General features: G+C 46.3%; 2 protein-coding genes across 9 annotated transcripts; both read left to right on the forward strand.

Moving 5' to 3' along the window:
* The first annotated feature begins 637 nt into the window (after nucleotides 1-637).
* On the forward strand, nucleotides 638-2596 carry LOC148213878 (maestro heat-like repeat-containing protein family member 6). The gene is made up of 7 exons (XM_088130102.1): nucleotides 638-933; nucleotides 1044-1187; nucleotides 1299-1418; nucleotides 1526-1634; nucleotides 1762-1824; nucleotides 1939-2130; nucleotides 2374-2596. Exons 1-6 carry the CDS (start codon nucleotides 760-762, stop codon nucleotides 2121-2123), a joined length of 795 nt encoding a protein of 264 aa, XP_087986228.1. The 5' UTR covers nucleotides 638-759; the 3' UTR covers nucleotides 2124-2130; nucleotides 2374-2596.
* Nucleotides 2597-7545: 4949 nt separating this feature from the next.
* Nucleotides 7546-26230, forward strand: LOC148213879 (uncharacterized). 8 transcript variants are annotated; one of them, XM_088130259.1, is made up of 17 exons: nucleotides 7547-7655; nucleotides 12820-12911; nucleotides 15459-15522; nucleotides 15852-15958; nucleotides 16368-16437; nucleotides 21667-21816; nucleotides 21934-22097; nucleotides 23354-23476; nucleotides 23597-23714; nucleotides 24041-24196; nucleotides 24389-24565; nucleotides 24724-24867; nucleotides 24979-25098; nucleotides 25206-25314; nucleotides 25442-25504; nucleotides 25709-25900; nucleotides 26153-26230. In XM_088130259.1, the coding sequence occupies exons 3-16, from the start codon at nucleotides 15496-15498 to the stop codon at nucleotides 25891-25893; spliced, it is 1713 nt and encodes a 570-aa protein (XP_087986385.1). In that variant the 5' UTR covers nucleotides 7547-7655; nucleotides 12820-12911; nucleotides 15459-15495; the 3' UTR covers nucleotides 25894-25900; nucleotides 26153-26230. The 8 variants fall into 8 exon arrangements, with proteins under 8 accessions (XP_087986387.1, XP_087986385.1, XP_087986382.1 ...); XM_088130256.1 differs by lacking the exon at nucleotides 7547-7655 and adding an exon at nucleotides 10501-12132; XM_088130258.1 differs by lacking the exon at nucleotides 7547-7655 and adding an exon at nucleotides 10501-12128.
* Nucleotides 26231-27341: the final 1111 nt, after the last annotated feature.

Genomic DNA, 27341 nt, shown 5'->3' on the forward strand with positions numbered 1-27341 from the left:
TGAAGCTGACTCCTTCTCTTTCCTCGTCCGGCCACTGACGGCCCTTCTACTTCTCTGCTCTCTTTCAGCTGCTCACTAACAACAAGAGCCAAGCCCCCGTGGAGAAGACCTGGAAGCTCCTGATGGCTTGGCTGGAACACCCCAGCCTGACTGTTCACCAGCTGAGCAGGAAGGGGCTTCTCTATCTCTGCGAGAACTACAAGGTGGTAAGTGGCCCTTGCCCACAGGGCATAGACAAATGCAGAGCTTCTCTACCCCAGGAGGGGATCTAACCCCTCTAGTCTAGGCAAGATCCAGTCCAAGACTTTTTTCCCTCCGTGTCATGCAGTTCTCAGGGAAATGAATTGGTGAGATAGATGGAAAGACAGATCATAAGGAAAATAGCCCTCAGTTCTGACATTTCTGGGAGAGGGTGGGGACTGCCACGAGGAACTGTTGTGCTCCTCCTCCTTACACCACTCTCAATTTGAGGAGGAGACAGGTCCCATGAGGGCCTTCTGCTGAAAGTGTCACCTTTCCCCCAATCTTCTTCCGTTCATTGGATGCTGCCCAAGCAGGTGGGAGGTGGCATATCTTCCTTTTACTCAGTCTTGGAGCGGTGACGGCTTGCTGCTGTCACATTCCATCTTCACTTTGGTCTTGCTCAGTTAAGAAGAGATTGCTAGCTAAGATCCCCAGCGGCAATCAGAAAAGGGCAGGGTGGTCATCTCTCTTTCACTGGGGGAAAGTCTTTCAGATCTCCCGTTCTCTCTGCAGATTATGAGTCCTGAGGAGCTCTGCCAGGCAGTCCTCAGTGGGCTCGGCAGTTCCAGCCCTGCCATCACCTTGGAGTTCTTGGGCTTGGCGGAGCAGCTCGGCCTCCAGACAGTGGAGGATGTCTGGACGTCCCTGAATGCCTCCTTGGCTGCCCAGTACCGCTCGCTCTTCCACCACGTGAGTCCTCAGCTTCTCCTTCCTTGGGAAGGGAGGAGAAAGTCAATGGAAAACTTAACTGCCAGGCTACAAGAGATCCTTTTCCTTTTCCTTTTGCTTTTCCTTTGTAGGAGGCGGCAGTTATCCGATGGGCAGCCCTGAAACAGATCTGGCCTCTTCAGCAGCACTGGAAAGATCTCGAGGGGACAACCACCATCCACACCCTCGTGGCAGTGCTGATGCACGTGGACGACGTTGAGGAGAAGGTGGCAGAGGTGAGGGCACAGCTCGCTTGGGCAAAGAGGGTTGCACCTTGGCTACCTGACTCACTCAAGGAAAACCGGAGAAGAACGAAATCAGCTTTTTTCTCTGTTTTTCTTTTGCAGGCAGCAAAGGATACCCTGCGGCACCTGGCGACGGCTCTCCGGTGGCACCTCGGGGACGCCCTCCTGGCGAGGGGGACTTACAGCCTGCAGGAGCTGCTCCATCAGATCGCCAAGCGCCTGGTAGGAGCCCTTCTCTGGCTTCTATTCCCCTCTACGGATGAGAGGCAGGTTTGCCATATGGACCACTTGGTGATCTCCCACCTCTGTCTTTCTGCCTTCTTTCCTAGAACCGGTTCCCCATGTCAGAGGGGCAGCTGGAGCTGGAAGTGTTCACCTGCCTTTCATACTTTAAGAGCAAGCAGGCTTCAGTGAGGAGAACGGCTGCTATGTTCATTGGTAACGGAGCTTCTTGTTTCCCCCGGGATCAAAGGGGGAGGGAATGCTGGGGTTACGGCCGCATTCAGTTGGGAAGTCAGCTTCGAAAGGGTCAGTTCTGTGTTTTTCTCCCTCCTTTCCTCTTTAGGTCACCTGCTGCACCTGAACGGCAGCCTCCTCACTGGAGGGACGGTTCCCATCTACCTAGCTCGTAAGCAATGCCTGCGCAAAGGGAAAAGGGGAACAGCTTTGGGTTAGCAGTGCAGAGAGGGAGGGAGGGTGCAGGATTCATTTTGAAGCGCTGATCTAATATTTATCTTTGCAGATGTGGATAGGTTGTTTGGGGACCAGGACCCTGCAGTCAGGCGAGTCGCCTGGCAGTTGAAAGGTTTGGTGGACAAAGCCTTCTCCCTCCATGCTCCAGATGGCCTGGTCGCTGCTCTCAGGCGCTTGGCAGCAGGCTGTAGGCGGCCACGGTACCCCCCGGAATATGAAGGCCTTTCCGCCTAATGGACCGGTGAGGGAAGCTGGGCAAGAACTGGAGGCGAATGGAGGGAAAGCAGGGGAAGGGGACCCGGGGTTTCCTCTGACGGGAGGGGACTTGCTGTGGCCTGAGTCAACCTTGTTAGGGTGGGGGCCAACAGCAGAGGGCCTTCCCAGGAAGGGAGGAATATCCACTGATGGGCTTCCTCCCAGTTCAGGTTGAGGCAAGGCTTGCGAGCAGAGACACTGATTGCCTGATATCTCTGTGTCTTTGCAGGAATGCCAGCTCTTCCTCCTGCAGCACAGAACATCTTGCGGCTCCACAGAGAAAGACCCCTAGGGTGCCCTACCATCCCCTTGCTACGGACAGAAGTCAGTCGCCGGTTGACGGGGCTGGGAAGGAATTTTACCCATAATGTGCCATTACGCTCGGCCTGTGGGGTTTTTGCCTTCCCCGTAGCAACATTCACCCTAGGTTGGCTGTTTACCTGTTAACATTGTTCAATAAATAGTGGAATAGTACTTTTAACTTTGTTTCCTCCATTCTGTTTCTTCATGCGTGTGCCTCAGATGAAAGAGTAAAAATGTAAAAATCAGCAAGAACATTGGTGTTGAAATTCTGCTAAGAATGGGGAAGGAAGAGCGATCAGTGCTGCTCTCTGTGTCAGCCCATCGGGGGGCAGCTCTGGAGCCAAATTCGAATCCCCCCGCCTTGGGACAGAAAGTTCTGTTACCCCTTCCCACTGGAGAGGGTGGACCATATCAGGCAGGTTCATATCAGAAGAGCCTTCTCACACAGAGCCTTTTCTCCCTCTCTGTCACCTTAGATCGTTTTGTTCCCCCTTATTGGAATTATTATTTTTAAAGAAGTATTTTCGTTTGGCGGAATTGGCTTTGATCCATGTGGTAGACACACGTGTGAGTTCCTGCACCCTTTTGAGGTTCATTCTGTCGTGGAACAGAAGTTCTGCTCTCCTATAGATTTTCCTGAGAAGGAAATATTGGATTTACAGGATCAGCACTGCTTTTCTTCTGTGTCAAATTCTTCTGGTCCTTATCCAGCAGTTTTCTGGAACTAAGACTTCCGGATGAGGTCATCTCCTGCCATATTTTAGGGACTTTTTTGGCTTGGTATAAAGCCAAATTCTAAAGATAAGATTTCACTGAATATAAATATAGAAAATGGGAAGGTTTCTCCTTTAAAACCTTTTTCAAAGACAGCAAGTCATGCTAAAAGAATGAGAGAAAATGCAGAGCAATTTCAAAGGAAATCAAAAAATGGCTTTGGAAGAGGTTGAAAAATGCTACACAAGGAGCATCGAAATAGTGCGCAGAATCAAGAATAAAAGTGAAGAAAGAAAGGGGAGGGGAGGGGAGGGAGGGAGAAGAAGAAAGCTGAATTATTTACAGGTAATGTCAAGACAGATTAGATGCTGCAACAAGGAGTATGAATCTGAAATTAATGCATCATGACCATGATGGTTGTCTCTGACAGGGTAAAGAGACTGAACCATGAGAAATTATACGTAAATGGCAAAAAACGAGCAAATAGATGGATTTGGGTATCGTACAGAACCAACAGCGGGTGGAAAAATGAATGAAAAATATTAAGATGTGCAAACACTGGGAGAGATGGGCAGCATGTACAGTAGTGTTTATCAAGAAGTCAATACTGACATAAGGAAAAGTGGCTGTCTATGGGACTTTTTGCCTGCTTTATTGTTACATGGGAGTGAGGTTTGGGTATGTCAGGAGAAACACATAAGTAACCTGAGCGCAATGGGAATGGGGAACTTTAGACGTGTATGTGGGATCACAAGAAGAGGCTGTGTGCTGAATGAAAGAGGGCCGAACGAACAGGGACTGAATCCAAAAGTGAGTGGTCGCCAACTACGTTGAAGTCATTTAATCATGTCGAGGGAATGGAGGAGAGAACTGCAAACCAAAGAGATGAAGAGGGAATGGACTGAGAGGAAGGGGGAAAGAGAAAAGTCAAGGTGGGATGGAATTGATGCGGTCACTAGATCCAAGTGAGAAGCCTGAAGAATAAAAAGGTAACGTTGCTTATCTCCAAAGGGAAGAGACTGACAGCTACGATAAAGAAGATGATCCCGGTCTCTTGAAGAAACACAGTCTGCAGTCAGGGATTTAGTCAGGAGTGCACGGAGCCACGTATTTAAAAAAACGTCTATAATCCACGCCACCCACATCACAGGAGCTACTACAGCGTTAGCTCCCTGGGAGATACACCCAGCATTAGATGTGCTTGTGGACTCAATCCCAGCCAACAGCAAGAGCCAAGGAGAATGGAGTGGCATAGAAATCCCAGTCAATCAATCAATCAGTCAACCAACCAATCAATCAATCAATCAATCAGGAAAAAGAACTTTAACGTGTTCTTAACTTAGAAAGTCACAATGCATCCTGATTGAACGGTTTTTTTAAAATAGATATTCCTTCGAGTTCAGACGGTACCAACCCTACACGTTGCTGTCCTCTTAGCGCTTCCTGCACTCAAACATGCATTTCTTAGGCTATCACAGAAGCCCAGGAAAATGCCTAGGTGTTTATGGCAGGGTTTCTTAAACCTTTTGCTCTCGGAACCTTTCCCATTCTTAAAAATTAGGGAGAACCCCAAAAAAGCTTTTGGTTGCATGGATTATATTTATCAATATTTACCCTACTAAACGTTGAAACTGACACAGTTCTAGAATAGTTATTTACTGAACCACGTAAAAATAACAATATGAAGCCAATGGCGCGTTCACATAAATGAAATATTGTTAATGAAAAAGCCCTATTTTTTAACAAATAAAAATAATAATGAGAAGAGTGCCATTGCTTTCCATATTTGCAAATATCTACAATATCTGGCAAATCGTTCCGATTTTGCAGACCCCCGGGAAGATCTTGGGGGAAGCCCAGGGGTCCTTGGACCAGCTGTTCTGAGGAGCCGTCAGTAGGTCTTCTGGGATGCCCTGCGGGATCTGGAGCCGGTTGCCCAGTTCGGAGCCAAACCCTGCATTCTCGTAGAAAAGGCAAAGGCAAAGAATCCATTGCTCTGCAGTCTCTGTATTCCTTGAGGATCTCTCGCTCTTTTCATGATGTAATGGCCTGATCACTTCCAAATCAATATAGATTTAGAATATGTATGTAGAGATGTTCTTATTGCTCTCCTTGCAAGGATTTGGCAGAGGAGGATTTTTCCTCTGGGGGCTGTTCCCAGGGGCCAAACCCAGAGGATTACAAATCTTCTGCAGTTCCACCGTCCTCTTCTTATTGCAAGGTATTCATCTTTTCTGAATGTCGGAACTATTTCTTTCTGAAACTCCCTTGAAACTTTTCTGGCTTGCATTTATGATTCTTTTTTCTACGTTTGGTGGAACAGGTCGTTGATCTAATTAATCTTCTGGATCGTCTCTCATATTCCTTTCTAATGGCTCATGGTTTTCATTTCAATTAAACTTAGAATTCCAAAATTAATTCACAAGGGCAGCTATTGAAAAACACACAGCAAGCATTCTCTTTGTCATCTTTCTTTCATCGGGAAACGCGAGGAATACTGCTTTGACAAAAACGGACCGTTTAATGCAACTACAGAGCTAAGAAGTTTATTGATTTGGGTCTTCTCGATATTATTACTTTGTTGAAAGAACCAGATATATGCTATTCAGCTTGTTTGGACTAGTTTGAATTGAATTCCTTCCATTTATTTTGAAAACTTGCTTAACTGTTTCTTTGAATCACAAGAGGGAACACCAACATAAGGAATATTTATTTGGAATTAAATGTTTCCTTGGAATGATAGGAATTGTAATGAATGGTAACGAAAGTCAGTTCTTGAGATATAAATTGCAAAATCCATGCAGCTACGGGATGGCGCTCTTTCTAATCTTCTGTGGTCACCCGGATTTCTGCTGCTGGGATACAGCATTTACAAAAGGAGATAGAGTTTGCAGAGTCAGTCGCTCCTCCCTTGGCGAAAAATTCTTGTCTCCTTTGTAGCACATGGAAGTTTGGGTTAAAATGAGTCTTTGCAAATCGGCAGTAATATATTTAACTCCCTCCTCTTCATTGCTTATTAGCTACTCAGGGAAAATTTTGAATATGCCCTCTGACAAGAGACCTGCCACTTTACATACGAAGAAAGAGAGAGACTTTGTTGTTTTTAGTTACTGCTGGTGACATTTACTCATAAGACATTTAAGCACCTATAGTGATTTGAGAACACTGTAGTTCCTAAATATACCAAAACTAAAATTTAGGGATGGTCCATGAACTTTCTTGTTGCCGTTTGGTTATGATACTAGACGTGAGGAAGGAGGGCAGGACCAGAATGTCACCTGGCAGCAACCATCCGTGAGCTGATGGCGCTGAGGTGGAGCAGCTATCCCTCTCCAGTATCTGAATGCCACCCTCTGAATCCTCACCTCTAAACCGGACTGGAGACACTACCAGAGCCTGCTCTGGCTCCAATGGTTGAGAGGAGGATTCAGCATCCATCAGAGGGAACGAAAGCTCTATTCTGTCTATTCCCAGGCATACCTCACTGATCAAAGCAATCTGGGCAGTCAGCATCCCAAAACCCTGACCAGAAGCCAGAATGAAATGGATCAAAACGATCATTGCCATCTGAGATGCCCTGAAATTGCCAGGACACAATGCAACTGAAAGCATACAATTAGAAGCTGACACCTTTCAGAAGTGATTTTCATTCACTTTTCCAGAAAAGCTGCAGCTCCAGATGTACTTGATTACATGATTGATCCAATATGATTGGATGATTGAGTGATTGAGTGATTGACAAAAATTGCATACTGCCTAGTAACCAGAGTCTAGGGTTCACCCAAGCAAAATATTCATATTTTTGGACTATGATGGCACCATAAAGAATTTCTGATTTTGATGCTTTCATTTATGATAATGGAGGTACACGTTCAGACGGATTCTTCAGGAAAATTGCATCTCTAGCTAATAAGGGTTCACTTTTGCAGAAAAAAGGAGTACGTCCAGCCTTGTGTGCTGGGTGGGCACCACCATTCCAGAGGGCGAGGGATTCCCTGATCTTTGCCGCTACTCACTCTCCTGCAGTGTTGCCAGCGGAGGCAGCCGCAGGGTCCCAAAGGCAGGAGGAATGACCGGGGCCAGAACGCCCACCATTAGCAAAGCTTCCCTGATTAATGCTGCACCCCCTTCGGAGAGATGCCGCCCCCATCAACTCTGACAGGCGTGAACGAGGGGAGAGGGAAGCCACGACAAGCCCCTCCAGAGGCCGCTTGTGGCCGGCAGGATCATGGCCGGCGGTTCCCTGCCCGCCTCTGGCTCCAGAAAAGCAGAATCCTGTATTCGGAGACGGACACATGGAAGGAGGCGGAGACTCTGTGAGGTCACTTCCGTTTCCGTTTCCTCCCTCATTGTGTTCTCAAGGGGGAAGCACGTGTCTGAGCTCTTCAGCTCAGAGGCTAATCATGGCCTAATTTTCTAATTTGCTTAATACATTAAATATGCCGCTTAATTGTAGCTAATGTAACTGCTGTTCCTGAAGAAAAACCACTTCATGTGAGTAAATGTTAATTTTGTCTTGTTAATTTTGTTAATTTTAATTTGTTAATGTTAAAAATTAACAAGACAATGTTAATTTTGTCTTGTTTCACAAGAAAACTGTGATCGTTGTTTTTCGAGGGGATCAAAGGGGTCGCTCCAGGCATAATCCCATGCCCACAAAGAGTTCTGGGCCGGGACACGACGAAATTTGAAATATTTTCGTGGATGTCGCTGGATTTTCTTAAGAGACAAGCAAGATTCAAAGCGGACATTTCTTTTTCCTGCTGAGCACGTGGTGACCCCCATTGTCTCCATTGTGAAAGAAATTCACACACACACCCCATTTTTCTTTTGCAGAACAGTAGCTGGGCAGAAAAGGGTTTTTGATTTTTGATTGGAGATTTAAACTTAGTTTTAAATTTTTGCACAATTTTGATTCCTGAGATGGCCAATCAGAATCACACTGATGAGGGAAGCCTCAAGCTACCCAAACTCACAGAGAAACATTTTATCCAATGGAAAAAGCGCCTAGAGGTCTCATTTGATCTTAAAGAAATTCTGGAGTGTATCGAAAATGAAAGGCCTACTGGCACTACTGAAGATGCTAAAGATTCAATCAAGGCATGGGAAAAGGAGAATGTTAGCAGTGGCTATAATTCTGAACAGTATTTCAGATGTGCAGATGATCCACGTTAAGAAGGGGAATACTGCAGCTCAAATCCTTGAGAATTTGGAATTGTCATATGGATTTGCAAGGAAACGCTCTCACCGTGCCTGGATAAGAGACTTACTTAACTTGAAACTCATATCCAAAGCAGATTGTAACAGTCATTGAGTGACTCAGTTCTTGACAATTCTTGAAAAACTAGAACTCACAGAATACCCCATGCAGGACGAACAGAAAGTTTGTTATTTCCTGGGATCACTAGGATCTAGTGCACTCCCTTGCATTTAAGCGACCAAATGAAAGGAAAGGGAAAAGTGAGGGAAGTTTTCTGTTACAAGAAAAGAGTTTAACTGTCCACAATTATGACACCAAGTCAAAGAAATGGATGATAGATTCTGGAGCCTCTAGTCATTTCAGTCATGACAAGGACTTCTTTGAGGACGTTAAAAGTATTGGCCCATCACAAGGTAGCAGTATTCAAATTGCAGGTGGAAAAATCATGAATGCACATGCAGAAGGGTCAGAAGTCCTGAAATGCAAAATAGGTTGTGAGATAAAAGGGAATCCCATACAGAGGGTTTTGTATGCTCCAGAACTGAACTGCAATATGCTTCGTGTCTCCACTCTACCCAGAAAAGGTTTCCATAAATTATTCGAAAATGATGTGTGCCAGATGTCTAAAGGTGGGAGACTGGATGCTGAAGCAAGCCGAATAGGTGAGGTATATGAGATGAATCTTTGGGAACCCCAATCAGCTAAGGTGGCGCGCTCAAGCCAGAAGGATGAGACGGATCCACGACTTTGGCACAGGAGACTTGGACGGAGAGATGTCAATGCTGTAATGGATTTGCAGCACAAGGAGCTTGCAAGAAGAATAAAGGTAGCACTAAACACTTTACCAACAACAAAACGTGTAAGTTGCATGACAGAGAAAAGTGTTAAACCTTCTTTTTCATCATGTACGCGACAGAGAAGGACCAGAGTGCTTGATATAGTTTATAGTGATGCGTGTGGTCCACTGAATGTTCGCTCAGTGTGAGGAAATAAGTACATTCTAATATTTCTGGATGACTTTTCAAGATATTATGTTGTGTATTTTCTCAAGGAAAAGAATCCAACACAAGAGATGTTCAGAAAGTACCTTGCCATGGTAAAGAACAAATTCCAGAGAAAACCCTTGGTTCTCATAACAGACAATGGGGGTGAGTACTGTTTAGGTGAGATGGAAACCTCCTTGAAGAGGAAGGAATTAAACATGTGAAAAGTGTTCCATACACAGCACAGTAAAACTCAGTTGCAGAAAGAAAATTCAGATCCATAATAGAGATGACAAGATGCATGTTAAAAGACGCATCTCTACCCCAGCCCGTGCGGGGAGATGCAGCCGCAACTGCGGTGTGTCTCCAGAACAGATTGCCAACCAAAGGAGCTACACGCACACCTTTTGAGCTTTGGCATGGGAGGATTCCCAGTCTGTCGCACGTTCGTGTGTTTGGGAGGCTTGCCTGTGGCTATATTCCCAAAGAAAAGAGGCACAAGTTGGACTCCATAGCACAAAAAGGCATTCTCGTGGGCTCTGCCACTGTAGGGAAAGGCTACAGAGTTATGGATCTTGAAAGAGGACAGCCCAGCTCAAGACACGTAGGTTATTTGATAAGGTGAACAAAGCCAAGTTGACAAAAGAGGAAGTGTCATCGATTTTTCTGAGCACCCCGAAAAGGAAACACCAGATCTCATGTACTTTCCACCAGAAACGTGTGATTGTCCGGATCTGCCTTCTATTGCCATAACACCATCTACAGAGCCTGAAGAGGAAGAAGACGCAGAGGACCAGACTCCCAGCAGCAGCACCAGAAATGAAGAGGAACTGCCTGATGTGGAGATCCCTGCATTGGAAGCTGATGAGGAAGCTGATGGACCACAGGTCAGACGCTCATGGGGATCCAACAAAGGTGTCCCACCACCACGACTGTCCTACCTTGCAGGGTTGGTGCAACCCCTAGAGCCTCCCAACTGGGAAGCGGTGGAAAAGATGCCAGCCACCGAAGCATGTGTCTGGAAGGATGCTGCGCAGGAGGAAATCAGTGCACTGCCCCAGAACAAGACGTGGACTCTTACCCAGCTACCTCCCGGAAAGCAGGCTATTGGAAGTAAGTGGGTCTTTCAGGTTAAATGAGGTGCAGAAGGGAAAGTACAGTGCTACAAAGCGAGGCTTGTAGCACAGGGGTTCAGTCCACAGTATGGAGAAGACTGTGATGCCACTTTTGCCCCAGTGGTCAGATATACCTCTATCGGAACGCTTTTAAGCAGAGCAGCTTCAAAGCAACTGCAAGTGGGACACATAGACATCAAAACTGCATTCTTACATGGCGAGATCTCAGAGGAGATTTATATGAAACAACCCAAAGGGGTTTTCATCAAACCAAATGAATCTCATTTAGTATACAGACTTCAGAAGGGGCTTTATGGACTGAAACAATCCTCTAGGACGTGGAATGAAAAACTACACACCATGCTAACACAGTTAGGATACAAACAAGGCCACGCAGACAACTGTTTATCCACCAAATGCAGTAATGGACAATTTTCTTACATTCTGGGATTTGCTGATGACCTCATAATTGAGACTGGAAATGACAGAAACTACTCCCAAATCCAAGCAAAGATGTGGAAGTCAAAGAACTAGGAAAAGGGCATTATTATCTAGGAATTCAGATAGAAAGAGAAGAAGATGGTAAGCCAAAAACAAAAGGTCCCTGAATTAATTGAGAGTCTGCAGATGCAAGAAGCGCACCCGGTTGCCACACCTATGGCTACTGATTTTCTGGAGAGTCAAGAGGAATCCGAACTTTTACCTGACAACAACAAATACAGGTCAGTAATAGGGAATGTTTTGTACCTAGCCACAACCTGTAGGCCAGACATAGCGGATGCAGTGGGGATTCTGAGCAGAAAAGTAAATGCTCCCACTCAACGTGACCGGACAGCTGTTCAGAGAGTTGTCAGATATCTAAGAGGTACTGCAAACTGTAGATTAAAATTGCCAGTTACAGCGATCCAGAACTAATCGGTTACACGGACACTGACCGGGCAGGGGATGCAGAAGACTATAAATCCACAGGTGGTTATGTCTTTATGTTTACAAATGGTCCCATTTCTTGGGGCAGTTATAAACAAAATTGTGTAGCCCCGTCTTCCACAGGGTCAGAAGACATTGCAGCTGCAGAAGCTTGCTGAGAAACGGCCTGGCCCGACCAACTGACAAAAGACTTTGGTTTAGTGCGCAAGAAACCCGTTTGCCTCATGGAAGACAACCAGAGTTGCTTCAAGTTGTCACAGAGTGAGAAATTCTATGCAAGAACGAAGCACATTGGAGTGAAATGTCACTTCGCGCGTGAGGCCACCCAGGATGGACTTGTGGACTTGACTTATTGCCATACGAAAGAGATGACTGCAGACATTCTCGCCAAGCCTCTACCGAGAGATGGCTTCGAGAACCTCCGAGTCAAGATGGGACTCTGGGTGGTTTAGTTTAATTGAAATGTTACAGGAAGTGTTTTCGACTGAGAAGGGGTTTTTAGGATAATGCAGCCCAAAGACTCACAGCTCCTGTATTCGTGGACGGACACATGGAAGGAGGCGGAGACTCTGTGAGGTCACTTCCGTTTCCTCCCTCATGTGCTCTCAAGGGGGAAGCACGTGTCTGAGCTGTTCAGCTCAGAGGCTAATCATGGCCTAATTTTCTAATTTGCTTAATACATTAAATATGCCGCTTAATTGTAGCTAATGTAACTGCTGCTCCTGAAGAAAAACCACTTCATGTCAGTGAGCGTTAATTTTGTCTCATTTCACAAGAAAACTAGTCGTTGTTTTTCGAGGGGATAAAAGGGGTAGCACCAGGTATAATCCCACGCCCACATAAAGAAGGAGTAATTACATTCTTTAGATAACAGGCCGGAAAGTTGCTATAGATTTTCGGTTAGAGCAGAAAGATTGTCGTGGTTTGGGTTGCCCAGTGTTAAGAGACTATGTGCAGTCCCAGAAAGGAAAACCAGGAAGACGTTAGCTGCACCGGGTGAGAATTCGTGTGCTGGTCAGATATGCGGCTCATTGCTAGGCCACGCAACCGTGAATTGGGGTCGTGGGGGCACCATTCATCACAGTTTCAGGGGCCTTTCTAGTGCAGACTATGAAACATTACATAGCAAAATGAGACCCTGTAAAGAAATGGGACATTTTGAAGATAGATGTGTTTATCCTTTAGTTGGAGTCAACAAGATCTTCTTGATACCTCTTTAATCTGCTATTGAGGACTGCCTGCCTAACTATTGTTTGCCTCGGCATCTCTGGGGGAGAGGGGCAAGGGAAGAAAGTGACGTCATGATGTCACACTGTCAATCCGATGGCTTCCATACTTGTGTCAGACCTTGGGAATCCTCGAACAAAAGGACAAGCTTTGTGTGGTGACATCACAGCATTTGTGTCATCTTTTTTCTATCCTCCGGACCACAGGCAGCCACGGAGAGTTGAGGGGCCGAGGGCTTCCTGAGCGGCGCTCCAGCCAGTAGGAAATCATCAGGGAATGGTAAAGTCCCCTGCAGTATGTGAGTAAAGTATGTAAATAAAGTTTAAGGCCGAGTAAGCAAGCTACTATGGTAGATAGAGATGATAGAGAGATGATAGAGAGATAGATGAGAGATAGAGACAGAGACGTAGATTTTGCTGATTTCGTTGCTAACTTGACTCGGATTTCTGAATGGCTGCGCAGGTCTGTGATGTGGGATAGAACTTGCCCCGTCCATTACATTAGGGAAGCTTTCCTGAAGACAGAAGGTAACCTTGTTGCCGTCAGATGCCAGGACTGAGCCATTTTTGACAATTTTTTTTTTTAATTCTCAAAAATTGTCACCTCTCAAAAGGCGTCGTCTTCAAGGGCTGTTTCTTCCAGAGCGGATAATCTGGAAACCATTCGCCCCTTATCTACTTCCCATGCCATTTTTACCTCTTTAGATTAGTGTTTTGTAAGTCAGCCAAAACTGAATAGCTGTTCGATAGGATGGTGTTTCGTACAGTGGAAAGGAGGAGGAATAGCCAAAGAAGCAGCAATTGTTGCAAGGTTACAGCAGAGGGGGGAAATAGCTGGAAATACTGGGCTGGAGGCGTGTGCTGGCACTGGATGTGAAGTCCGATGAAGGGAGGTGATAATCTGAGTCAAAGTGAGAAGCTCAGTCAGACAGGGATAACAGCAATCTGACCGGACAAAAGGAGAGCCGCGCGTCTTTGATCGCTGAACGGCTAAGACATGACAGTGAGCAGAGGGGAGAGGGGGCTGCTGCTAATGATCCTGGGGGCTCTTTGCAGGTTTCTTTGTTGTTATAGCCTGCAGACCATCTCTCAGATTTGGGACCGAAGACCATGTTATCAATCAATCTGTCCTATCTCGGCAGCAAGATTCAGAAGTAGTGAAGGGATCTCTCTCTTTACAGTCCCTGGCCTTTGGGGGCCTCCAGGCTCTCTCTCACTTCACACCCCTGCTTTTTCATTGCCAAGACCTGCATTTCTCAGCTTGCTACTGCCCTTTTCCAAGCAGTGGAGCAAGGCAGGGAGGCAGACCGGAATAGGAGTTCGTAAAAAAAGGGACCCAGGAAAATGGGATCCAAGGACAGTCCAATACTTTGGTCAGGTGTAGCAATACAAGAGTGAAGGGAGGTGCAAAACACGGCTCAGGACAGGACTTCACGCTGCTGCTCAGAGGTTTTGCTCGAACCCAGTGTCCTTAAAGGCTCTGCTCCATTGCGTGGTCTCTCCTTCTCCAGAGAGGCCCCTCTGGTCCAGATTCATTACCAGGCAACTGGTCTGCCCTGTAGCCCCATCTCTGCTCCCTCGGAAATGCCTCAGTTTGCCACAGTCCTCACATGGAGGCCAGAGGGGAGGTGGCTTTGAAAGACACTGGAGAGGGTGCCCCACCCCTCTTGTGCATCCCCCCCAACTCTGATGCCACTTTTGGACCCATGTGCCCCAGGCTGGCAGAAAGAAGGGAAATTCTCTGAGGGGACAGGACTTGGGCCTGCTAATTGGTGGGCAGGAGATGCCAGGTTGAGGTGGCCCGAAGGGGAAAGGAGAGTCAAAGTGCCCAAGAGGCCCAGGAGAAAAACAAGTCGGGAGCTCTGGCCCCTCTCTGTGCTTTGTGCCACGTGATTGTGCTTTTGTGTTGCTCAAAATCAGACACTCTCCCACATGAAAGGCAGAGGCCAAAGGCTACCAAGGGTTGCCACTGCTGGCCCTGGGAGAGCCACCATCCTTGTTTAGCTTCCGAAGGAGGTTGTTTGGGGCCTTTGCCCGGTTGATGAGGGAACGAGGTCTCAAGACTGCCTACAAAGCGCCTGCCTTTCTCAGCACCAGGCTGGGAGACCTTCCTGTTCCGCCTGCCAGGCACGAAGGCCTCTCCCAAACCCTGGGCATGGCGGGGCGCCATTGACAGGCTGCAAGGGTCTGCAGGAGCCCCTGCCCCCCAGAACTCTTCCTGTCCACAAGGGGCTTGCAGGGGAAAAAAGACGCCAGGTGGGCAAGGTATCTGCTCTCATCTGAGGGATTCTGCAGCCCCAGAAAGATGGCTGTAGTAACGTCTCAAATTAAAAAGGGCATGGGTAACGTCCACACAGAGGAGGGATAGATTTCTCTTGGATGCATGGTCAGCCCCCGGGACAGGGAGCTTCTCTCTGTTCTCCTTAATCAATGGGTTGGGGGGGCCATTTGGGGCCAAAGGGGGACCAGATGATGAACATGAGCATGGAGCGCATGCTTAAAGCACAGTAAAGTAAGCAAGCTTCCGACAAGGTAAAATGACACAGCACAAAAGGAAAAGGGAGAGGTGGGAGAAGGAAAACAAAATCCCTTCATCCAATCCTCCAGCCCAGCCAGTTGCAAGGGCTACTGCTTGGCTGATTGTGGAGAGTCCTAAGCCTGTGATTCATCTTCTTAGGGAGATTCACCTCCTTTCCTTCTCCACCCTGCTGCTGATAAAAGGGAGGAAACTCAGGTCAAGGCCCTTGCCCTGCCAGCTGACACACTTCCTAGAGCATGAGTGTGGCCACTCTTGTAAGAGGACCCATGCCAAGTTTTGAGTTTTGGGCCTTTTAATCTCTCCCCAGTTCTCAGGAAACGGAGCTCCAGAGGCAGGGGCTCCACATGATGGAGGAGGTCTCCATTCGTTCGGTAAGTCGTGGGCAGCTGGGAAGGGCCCTTTGCCGCTGACTGGCAGCCTAAATGGATGTGGCCCCTTACCCACGCCTTTCATTTTTCAGCTTCATCCTCTCCGCCACCCTGCTGCTTCCAGGCAGGGCATTAAGAGGGAAAGAGTGGAAAGCCTACTTTTCCCGGGGATGGGTGGGGTAGGGGTGGGGGTTCCTTTAACTCAGGGGATGCATCAAGCAACAGAAGCCCTATTCCAGTCAGGCGCCCTGCCTTCGATAGTCCTTTATTCCAGAGTCCCCAGGTTCCACGGACATAGAAATTCGGAGTCTCCTTTCCCTTTGTGTCCACAGAGGAGTCATTGTGATTCACAGGATTCCACCAAAGGCGGCAGAGACCACACCGGTGACCTCAGCGCCCTGAAGGAGGAGGCCTGGGACCCGAGTCTCATTTCGGAGAGGTGCCTACTTTTGGCTGTACAATCATTGAGGAACTGTCACCCCTTGCCCAGGACTCACAGCGGAAAGACATTAGGTCTTTTCCGCTCACTAATTTAAAACAGCGCCTGGTAGAAACCTTGCAAGGTGGTGGCTATTGTGGATAGAAACGCTTCTCTTCTGTCTTCTGACAGTAGAGTGAAGGAGCTCTGGGGAAGCTGGTGTGCTGTGGGTGTGAGACAAAATGTCACCTGACCAGTTGATGGCGGAGAGAGCTCTCCAGAGACAGAGGGGCCCTTGGTTGGATCCTGCACGGTTCTGTCCTAGCTCTACTTCTCTGACCTCCTCCAGAACCGTAATTTCAGATAACTCCCTTTCCTCAAACTGACCCCTAATCTAGGTCTAATCATCCTCTATCTCTCCGCTCAACAGCAGGTCCAGCGGAAAAGGTTCTGCTAAAACCTGGTCCCGCAATACGGCAACCTCTTTGCGGGAACGTCAGGTAAGGCTCGACACCCAGGCTTAAACTGAAGACTTCCCCAGAGAAGGACCTATTGCTGCAGCCTCCAATTCAGCCCTCCCCTGGAAGAATTGTCCTTTCACCATCCCATTCCATTTCCTCTTTCTTTCCGCCTCTTCTTTTTTTATAATATTTTATTGAGATTTTAAAGATACATATTTAAAAGTTAGAAATTAAAAGGAAAATTTGAAATACAAAAGGAAAAGAAAAAGTGAGATAAAGTAAAAAGAGAAAAGATATGAAAAATAGATATCTTCCAATCTATCTCTTGTCCTAGAAATGATAAGGCTATCATAAATGCTAGCTTGTAATACATGAAATAGGAATAATTCTTTGTCTAAATATATCCCATTACGTTTATAATCTAATTTTCAAATCCGCATGTAAGCTTAACCACACCTGCCTTTTGCAAGTAGTCCTTCAATGGTTTCCATTCTCTTAGGTAATAGTTATGTGAGTTTTCTTTTAATAAGCAAGTCAGTTTATCCTTTTCGGCCATATCCATCAGTTTTAACAACCATTCTTGTATTGTTGGTAGTGTCTGGGTTTTCCAAAATTGTGCGTAAAGAAGTCTTGCTGCGGTAATCATGTATTGAGTAATTCTAATAAGATGTTTTCCTATTTGAAAGTCCATTATCCCCAACAGGAAGGGTTCTGGTTTAAATTGTAGTATGCTCTGCATCAAGGTTTGTATTTGAGTCCAACATTTCTTTGCAATTTTACATGTCCACCACATATGGTAAAACGATCTCTCTTGTTGGATACATTTCCAAGAAACGTTGGAAATTGTCCCATACGTCTTTGATAATCTTTGGGGTGTCATGTACCATCGATACATCATTTTATAGAAGTTTTCTTTCGAGTTATAACATAAAGTAAATTTTAATCCTTTAGACCACATATTTTCCCATTGCTGCACATGTATATTATGACCAATATTTTTTGCCCATTTAATCATGCATTCCTTGACTTGTTCTTCCACCATTTCTTCTCTCAACAATAATTCATAGCAAATTATTCATTTTGCTATGAAATGTTCATCTGTTTCACATAATTGGATTTCAAATTCTGATGTATTCTGTTCAAATCTAAATTCTTTTTGATCAAGTTTAAATTTTTCTTTGTATTGCATAATAGAAAGCCATTGAAAGGTATATCTTTCTAAAACCAATTGTTCTTTTGATTTAATTTTATATTCTCCTTGTTCTTTTTTCTAATAAATCTTGGTATCTCATCCCTTTATTTTTATCTCTTGTTTCAGTTCTATAGAAGGCTTCTTGTATAGAGGTCCACAGCGGCATCTTAGGGCATAAAAGTGGTCTACCTTTAGTCCAAACCTTTCATAGAGATCTTCTAATATAGTGATTTTTAAAGTCCACGTAACTTTAACTTTATCATACCACAAATATCCATACCATCCAAATCTCAAATTGTGACCTTCCAAGTTTAATAATTTTTCATTTGTCAAGGTGATCCGTTCTTTAAGCCATACTAAACAGCAAGCTACACAGTACAATTTCAAATCGGGAAGACCCAAACCACCTCTTTCTTTCACATCGTGTAAATCTTTATATTGTATTCTTCGTTTTTTCCCTTGCATATATAAACTTTGCGAAGAGAGATCTCTTTGGAGAAGACCCTGATGCTGGGAAAGATTGAAGGCAAAAGGAGAAGAGGACGGCAGAGGATGAGATGGTTAGATAGCATCACTGAAGCAATGAGCATGAAACTGAGCAAACTCAGGGAGGCAGTGAAGGACAGGAAGGCCTGGCGCAATATGGTTCATGGGGTCACGAAGAGTCGGACACGACTTAACGACTAAACAACAATATATAAACTTAGAGATGTCACGTTGGCATTGTTTAAAGGGTGCTTTTGAACTCAATATCTGGAAAAGATATAAAATTCATGGCAAAATATTCATTTTCATCACCAATATTCTTCCTAATAGCGATAATTGTAGCTTTTCCCACCGATCTATGTCTTTTTTAATATCTGTCCAAAGTAGAAGATAATTATTCTGAAATAAAGCAGCATTCCTCAATGTCAAATATACTCCCAGAGGTTTTATTTTTTTCTCTATCGCAAATGCAGTTAGTTCATTCAGTTTCTTCTGTTGGTAAACATCCATATTTTTAGTTGAAACCGTTGTTTTTGCTATGTTTACTTTGAACCCTGCTAGCGACCCAAAGTCTCTCAATTTTTGCATTAACGATTCAATCCCATCCAATGGGTTTTCTAAGGTAATGACTAGGTCTTCAATAGAAGCTCTTAACTTATATTCTTCTCTTTTAACTCTTATTCCCCAAATGTTGTCATCTTGTCTAATATCTCTAAGTAATACTTCTAAAACCAATATAAATAATAAAGGAGACAAGGCACATCCTTGTCTCGTACCTTTTTGAATTTTACATGCTTTAGTAAAATCTCCATTAAGAATTATGTTTGTGGTTTGTGGTATGTATATTGATTTAATCCATTTAACAAAGTTTTCCGCAAATTTCATAAAATCCGAAACTTTAAACGTAGAAGGCCAATTTAAATTATCAAAGGCTTTTTCAGCATCCAAAAATATCAAGGCTGCTTGTTTTTCATAGTGTTGTTTCAGGTATTCTAATGTATCCAGAACGTTTCGAATGTTATCTCTGATTTGTCTTTTTGGTAAAAATCCTGCTTGATCCTGGTGGATAAACGTTAGAAGAATATTCTTCATTCTTTCCGCAAGAATTGTTGTGAATATCTTATAGTCATTGTTCGATAGAGATATTGGTCTATAATTCTTTGTCAAGGTCAGATCCTCTTGGTCTTTTGGAATCAAGGTAATATGGGCTTCTTTCCATGTTTCTGGCATTACACCTGTGTCCAAAATTGAATTCATAGTCATTTGTAAAGGAAGACAAAGCTCCTCCTCAAAATGTTTATAATAGGCCGCTGATAAACCATCTGAGCCAGGTGCTTTTCAACAATTCATTTACTTAAAAGCAGTTGAAATTTCCTCTAATGTTATGGGATCATGAAGTAATTTTCTGTGTTGATCAATAAGAATAGGCAATTTAAACTCCATTTATATTCCAGGTCAAATATTTGTAATCCATAAGTATATTTGTATTAAAGTCTTTTATAATCCACTCCAGAAACCCCAAGCTTTGTTAAATCCGCACTGGTTTCGATATCTTTTGTGGTCTTTTCTTTTTCTTATAATTCTTGATGGGTATCGCGAAAGTCTGCCTTATATTTTTCCAAAAGGCTTCTGCCTTTAAAGTAGAATTTATTCGAAATCTTTGCTCTTTATAGATAAAAGATAGTCCTTCTAGTCTCTCCCATCTGAAAGAAATACCGTGTTAGTTTAATTTATCTGTGAAGGAGGAGTAATCCTTTCTTTTTCTCAATATTCTTTAAGGTATTTCTTTTAAAAAAGTCACCTTTTTGCCTGTGATACTCAGTCCATCCTTATAGTGTTTTTTCAAAATTTCTTCTCTTGTAACCTTCCGTACAAAATGAATCAATATGTCTCTTGGGACCTTTTTTCTCTAGCAAAACGTGAATTGACTCTAAAAACTTTGTCTATTTCAGAATCTAGATCTTGGTCCTCCGTCTCCAAAAATTGTGCTAATGCGGTAATGATGAATTTTCTTACATCTTCCCCGGGATTTTCCGTTACTAACCTCAATCTCAACATAAATTCTTTCTCCCTCATTTCTGCTAATGCAATAGCATCCAAATTTCAATCAATTTCAATCAGTGGCTCCTTCTGACTTAATTTCTAACAACTGTACCTGTCCTTGAGTATTCTTGGGGTCAGTTGACAAATGATCAACCACATCCTTCACTTTCTGAACCTCATTTCTCAATTCTTGAGTCAATTCCTTCTTTACGTTGTCCATTTTTTCATTCATTTTTGTGTCTCTTTGGTCCCTCTGGTGGCTTAAGGCAGCAATTGCATCTAATCCTTTTTTCATGTCTCCACCCCCTCAACCGGTTCTATAGAAGTTCTGTTGATTCTCTCTCCTTTTCCTTATCCTTCTTCCCTCTTGAAGCCATTGTTGACAGTGCGAAATTCAATATCTTCGAAGGGCAACAGTTATAATCCTATAGCAACAGCTTTCTTCCAAGTTCTCTAACAACACAGCAGTTATAATCCCAGCTATAGAAAGCTGTCTCTTATTGTTCCCAAATATAGATAATAAAATATATAAACAATTCTCAATTCTCAAGCTTTTAAGTTCAACATGAACAGAAAAAAATAAAAGGAACACTCAGCTATAGAAATCCAACAGTAGATTCGTAATCCAATATAAGTTTAGAAGCAAGGAAAAGCAAAAGGGAAAAAAGAAAAAAATTATAATCCCATAAAAAAGGCAAGCCATTAACAGTTTGTAGAAACCTCTATTTAAATTCCACAAAAAGTTTCCATAACGTAGCAAAGTCCATTTCTCAATTTCCACCCATTACATTCCATGACAAAGAATAAAAGAGTAACTCACCAGCATCTGAACATGTAGCCCAGAGATAGATCTTACATATTAATAAAGCAAAAAATTTTTTAAAAGAAGTAATCCAAAGAGGAGGAGAGTAGAAAAAAAAAATCCCCCCTTCCTCTTCTAAAGTGATCTAAGAGGCCGGACTGCAGCGCTAACGTCTCTCATTCGTGAGGCTCTCTGCCTTTGTAAAGCACGATGTTTCCCAGCCGCCTTCGCTATTCTACTCACTGACTTTCCCGTGATGGAAGTGAGGAAAGGCAGGAGGAACAGCGTCCACGGCTCTTGTGGTTCATCTTCTGAACTCCCCCTATCCAGGGGAGTATTCTGGTGGTCTTCTCTCCTCTAGACCCACCGCTAATCAAATGCAGCTTGGGCAGTCCCCAGAGCTCTGAGAAACGCGTCAGCGCACTGCCCTGCCCTGCCCTGCCCTGCCCTGCCCTGCTTCTTTCTCTCTTGCATATGCAGGAGGTTCTGGATAAAAGCTGCACACTCACGTCTACTACCTCTAGTGAAATGAGACAGGTCCTATCCTCCCTACATGTCGTGACCCGGAAGAACATCAAGCAGGTCACATATGGCCTCTTAGAGCTCCCATGGAAGTAGGCAGGGGTATAGATACTTCCTCCCTCGAATTCTAGGCCAACCCTTTCAACATCAGGCTGACCCTTCTGTATTTCTCCCTGTGGAACTGGGATGGGCAGAAGGGTCCAATTTCTGATTTTCTTTCCAGCACCTGTGGCGAGCTGCTCTTGGCCTTTGTCACCTCGCCGTGCTGCAGTGGAGATGCGATCCAGTCCCTGCTTGTGGCCAAGGGAAGGAGGTCCCTTGGCTGCCTCCAGGAGGAGAGGAACAGTCCAGCCATCCTCTTCCTGCAGCTACAGTAAGGGTCCAGCTCGCAAGGAGGTGGTCCTCTTGAACACACAGATTTCAACCACTCCCTCCAGCCAACTTTCCTTTGCAGCTCTATTGGTGAGGCAGACTCTCCTTTTCTCCTCAGGCCAGCGCGATCAGTCTCATTGGGAGGATAGTCCGGTCCGAGGAGTGCCCCGTGGTGCTGGAGGCTTGGTTCCCTGAAGTTCTGCTCTGCCTGATGGATATCATCATCAAAGGTGCCAGACCGCAGAATCCATCGACCCACGGAGGGGACCATGGGCCTCTAGAGTAAGCAGCGGCGTTGGGAAGGAGAAACCTCCTTCTCTTTCTTGGGCTTCTGAGTTCCTCCTCCTTATCCCTTCGCATGTCCAAACAGCATTCCTGGTATGGCAGTGCCTCTCTGGCCCCAGAGACCTCTCCTCTGAGAGGCCAGGTATTGCATAGACCCCAGGGAAAAAAGCTGTCAAGCATGCAGAGCTCCTAGCTTAGGCGCCTTGCTTATGTCATGAGGTCTGTCCCCAGGCATTGCGGACAGAAAACGAAATATGTGGCCTTGGAGATGATTCCAAATTCCATTGGGGTGGGTGGCAGGACAAACTCACCCAGATGCAGCAAATCCCATTTGGTGGTGAACGGCTGTGAGGAAGAAGATAGGTCTGTTACACACACTGCTCCCAGGTTCGGCTTATGGTTACTCACTCACACACTCACAGCCTGTTGAGGCACGCGGATCTTGTCAGCCCCCCTTGCTTTCTACCTGGGTTTTCCCAATAGGTGCGGCTGGAGCAGACAGACACACAGCCCTGGTCAACAGCCGGGAAATAATTAGGGATACACACAAATCACTCCCAACCGAACACTGAGGCACAAGAGGTTCTTTGTAATACACGGAGACCCAGTGAATTTACAGTAACAGCAAAACTTTACTGGTTGCAAGGTACATTTGCTCTTTCTCATACACACACACATGTCCTCATCCAAATTTACCCACGTCCTTCCCAACTAGGCTGCCAGGCACTAGCTAGAGGTACTTCCCAACTAGGCTGCCAGGCACTAGCTAGAGGGACGGAAGCCGCCAAGTCTGGATCCAAAGATGACTCAGGTAACTCAGAGTGGGCGGGCTCTGGGACCCCTTTTATCCGCAAAAGTCCTTGCTGGGTTGATTTACAAGTTGATGGGATTGGGGTGAGGGCTTCCATGTGCTCAGGGCCAACTTCCTCTTTCTGGTTCAGGTCCTTTGTTTTTTCCTTAAGGACTTGCTTCCTTCTTATCTACCTCCCTGAAGGGATCTCAGAGATAAGTTTCCTGGCTTTTGTCCTCTCTGCTTAGGTGCCTGCTTCATCTTTAGGTTATGGCAGCTTCAGCCTAGTCTGACAGGTCCATTTACAGCCCCTTCCCCTATTTGCTCTTCTTGTGGCATTCCAGGGAAAGGAGGGAGAGAACCTTTGATGGAAGTTTCCCCATTGGCGTAGCACAAAGCATTTCTTTTGCCCCTTAGACTTTGGGATTGTGCCTTGGTGACTCTGCCCTTCTCTCCTCTGCAGGGAGACAGTTGACATCATCCAGGTGCTGCTGGCCAAGGTGACACACCTGCTCCTGGAGGAGACCTTCAGAAAGGTGTTGTGCCACCCCAGCTGCTGCCTCCAGGGCGTGGCTTTATTGGTGACGTAAGTCAGAGGGCAAAGGGCCTCTTTTCTCCCCAAAGAGAACCTTTCTTCTGCTCTTCAAGCCCAGCTTGGCCTGTCCGTCTGATGGCTTTTTCTCAAAGGCGCCTTGGTGTATTGCAGGGACCTCATAGAGACCTCCTCCTCTGCCACGTGCAGCCTCCAGAGATATCTGGGTTCTGTCCTGGAGAAGGAAGAGGCAAAGGAGTATTCAGCTGCAGCGGTGGCCTTCTTTGCTGAGGTAAGAAAATGCCCACCTTATTGTGTAGGATGCTGAGCCAAGGAGGCAAAGGGAGTGGCCTGACAAGGGTGATGTATAGGAGAAAACGGGAGTCCCGTTAAAGGTTGAATGGGGCTTTAAGTCCCATTGAGAGGGTTCAAGCTGCAAAAGTGATCTCTCTTGCTTTCCTTACAGCTAAAGGAGAGCCATGTTTCTGCTGCTTCAAAGAGCAAGGGGGAAGCATCTTCCCTGGGGACCTTTTGGGCACCTTCTCCCCAGTGAAGCTGACTCCTTCTCTTTCCCCGTCCAGCCATTGATGGGGCTTCTACTTCTCTGCTCTCTTTCAGCGGCTGACTAACTACAAGAGCCAAGCCCCCGTGGAGAAGACCTGGAAGACTCTCAATTTGAGGAGGAGACCCGTCCCAGGAGGCCCTGGTGCTGAAAGTGTCATCTTTCCCCCAATCTTCTTCAATTCATTGGATGCTGCCCAAGGAGGTGGGGAGGTAGAATATCTTCCTTTTAGTCAGTCTTGGGATGGTGACGGCTTGCCGCTGTCACATTCCATCCTCAATTTGGTCTTGCTCAGTTAAGAAGAGATTGCTAGCTAAGATACCCAGCGGTGATCAGAAATGGGCAGGGTGGTCATCTCTCTTTCACCTGGGGAAAGTCTTTCAGATCTCCCATTTTCTCTGCAGATTATGAGCCCCGAGGAGCTCTGCCAGGCAGTCCTGAGTGGGCTCAGCAGTTGCAGCCTTGCCATCACCTTGGAGTTCTTGGGCTCGGCCAAGCAGCTCGGCCTCCAGACAGTGGAGGATGTCTGGACACCCCTGAATGCCTCCTTGGCTGCCCAGTACCGCTTGCTCTTCCACCACGTGAGTCCTCAGCTTCTCCTTCCTTGGGAGGGGAGGAGAAAGTCAATGGAAACCTTAACTGCCAGGCTACAGGAGACCCTTTTCCTTTTCCTTTTCCTTTTCCTTTTCCTTTTCCTTTTCCTTTTCCTTTTCCTTTTCCTTTTCCTTTTCCTTTGTAGGAGGCGGCAATTATCCGATGGGCAGCCCTGAAACAGATCTGGCCTCTTCAGCACCACTGGAAAGATCTCGAGGGGACAACCACCATCCACACCGTCTTGGCAGTGCTGATGCACGTGGACGATGTTGAGGAGAAGGTGGCAGAGGTGAGGGCCCGGCTCGCTTGGGCAAAGAGGGCTGCAGCTTGGCTACCTGACTGACTCAAGGAAAACAGGAGAAGAACGGAATCAGCTTTTTTCTCTTCTCTTCTTTTGAAGGCAGCAAAGGAGACCCTGCGGCACCTGGCCGAAGCTCTCCGGTGGCACCTCGGGGGCACCCTCCTGGCGAGGGGGACTTACAGCCTGCAGGAGCTGCTCCATCAGATCGCCAAGCACCTGGTAGGAGCCCGTTTCTGGCTTCCATTCCCCTCTAGGGGTGAGAGGCAGGGGTGGCGTATGGACCACTTGGGGATCTCCCACCTCTGTCTTTCTGCCTCTTCTCCTAGATCCGGTTCCCCATGTCAGAGGGGCAGCTGGAGCTGGAAGTGTTCACCTGCCTTTCCTACTTTAAGAGCAAGCAGGCTTCAGTGAGGAGAATGGCTGCTATGTTAATTGGTAACGGAGCTTCTTGTTTCCTCCGGGATCAAAGGGAGAGGGAATTCTGGGGTCACGGCGGCATTCAGTTGGGAAGTCGGCTTTGAAAGGGTCAATGGTTTGTTTTTCTCCCTCCTTTCCTCTACAGGTCACCTGCTTCATCAGAACGGCAGCCTCCTCATTGGAGGGACGGTTCCCATCTATCTTGCTTGTAAGCAATGCCTGCGCAATGTGAAAAGAGCAATAGCTTTGGGTTAGAAGTGTAGAGAAGGAAGGAAGGAAGGAAGGAAGGAAGGAAGGAAGGAAGGAAGGAAGGAAGGAAGGGAGGGAGGGAGGGAGGGAGGGAGGGAGGGAGGGAGGGAGGGAGTTATGCAGGATGCATTGTGAAGCGCTGATCTAATGTTTATCTTTGCAGATATGGACAGGTTGCTTGGGGACCAGGACCCTGCAGTCAGGCAAGTCGCCTATCTTACCAAAGGTTTGGTGGACAAAGCCTTCTCCCTCCACGCTCCAGACGTGCTGGTGGCTGCCCTCCGGCACTTGGTGGCAGGCTGTAGGCGGCCACGGTACCCCCCTGAGTATGAAGGCCTTTCCACCTGATGGACTGGTGAGGGAAGCTGGGCAACCAGTGCCTCAGGTGTAGGGTGGAGGCTAATGGAGGGGAAGCAGGGGAAGAGGGCCAGGAGTTTCCTCTGAAGGGAGGGGTCTCGCCATGGCCTGAGTCACTTTGTTCAGGTGGGGGCCAGAAGCAGAGGACTGTCCCAGGAAGGGAGGAATGTCCACTCGTGGCTTCCTACCAGTTCAGGTTGAAGCCAGGGCTGTGAGCAGAGAAACCGATTGCCTGACCTCTCTTTTTCAGGAATTCCAGCTCTTCCTCCCATGGCAAAGAACATCTTGCAGCACCGCAGAGAAAGACCGCTAGGATGCCATACTATCCCCTTGCTACAGACAAAAGTCAGTCGCCGGTTGACGGGGCTGGGGAGGAATTTTACCCATAGTGTGCCGTTACGCTCGGCCTGTGGGGTTTTTGCCTTCCCCATAAGCAACGTTCACCCGAAGTTGGCTGTTGACGTGTTAAAGTTGTTCAATAAATAGTGAAAGCTACTTTTGACCATGTTGCTTTGGTTATTTCATGGGTTCACTCCATTCTGTTTCTTCATCGGTCTGCCTCTGATCGAAGGGTAAAAATGTTGTAAAAGTCAGCAAGAATATTGGGGTTGAACTACTAGTAAGAGTGGAGTGTTACAGGCGCTCCCAGGTTCGGCTTATGGTCACTCTCTCACCCATCGCAGCCTGTTGAGGCGTGCGGATCTTGTAAGCTCCCCCTTGCTTTCTACCTGGGTTTTCCAAATAAGGGCAGCTAGAGCAGACAAGACGCACAGTCCTGGTCAACAGCCAGGCAATAATTAGGGACACGTACAATCACTTCCAACCAAACACGGAGGCAGAACAGGTTCTTTGGAATACACGGAGACTCGGTGAATTTAAAGTGACAGCAAAACTTCACTGGTTACAATGTACATTTGCTCTTTCTCACACATGCACAGACACTCACCGACACTCACCCACATCCTTCTCAACCAGGCTGCGAGGCAGTAGCTAGAGGGAAGGAAGCCGCCAAGTCTGGATCCAAAGATGACTTAAAAAGTGGGCGGGATTCAGGACCCCCTTTATCCCCCAAAGTCCTTGCTGTGGGGATTCACAAGACTGGCAGCTACTTTTGCCTTCTAAATTTACAAGGGTGGTAGCTGTTGATGGGATGGGGGGGGAGCGGTTCCATGCGCTCAGGCTCAACTTCCTTTGTCTGGTTCAGGTGACATTTTTCCCTTTGTTTCCTTAACGACCTGTTTCCTTATCTCCCTCCCCAAAAGGAGGAGGTCTTTTAGACAAGATCCCTGGCTTTTTGTCCTCTCTGCTTAGGTCCCTGCCTCATCTTTAGCTATGGCCTCTTCAGGCTAGTCTCTCAGGAGAAGGAAGAGAGGTCAGGGCTGCTCTCTCTGCCAGTCCCTTGGGAGGCAGGTCTGGGGCTGGCACTTGGTCCTTGGCAG

Source organism: Python bivittatus, unplaced genomic scaffold, assembly GCF_059951505.1.
Source record: "Python bivittatus isolate LINGU-HERP-01145 unplaced genomic scaffold, Pbiv_v1 ctg000850_np1212, whole genome shotgun sequence".
In the NCBI taxonomy this organism is placed as follows: Eukaryota; Metazoa; Chordata; class Lepidosauria; order Squamata; family Pythonidae; genus Python; species Python bivittatus.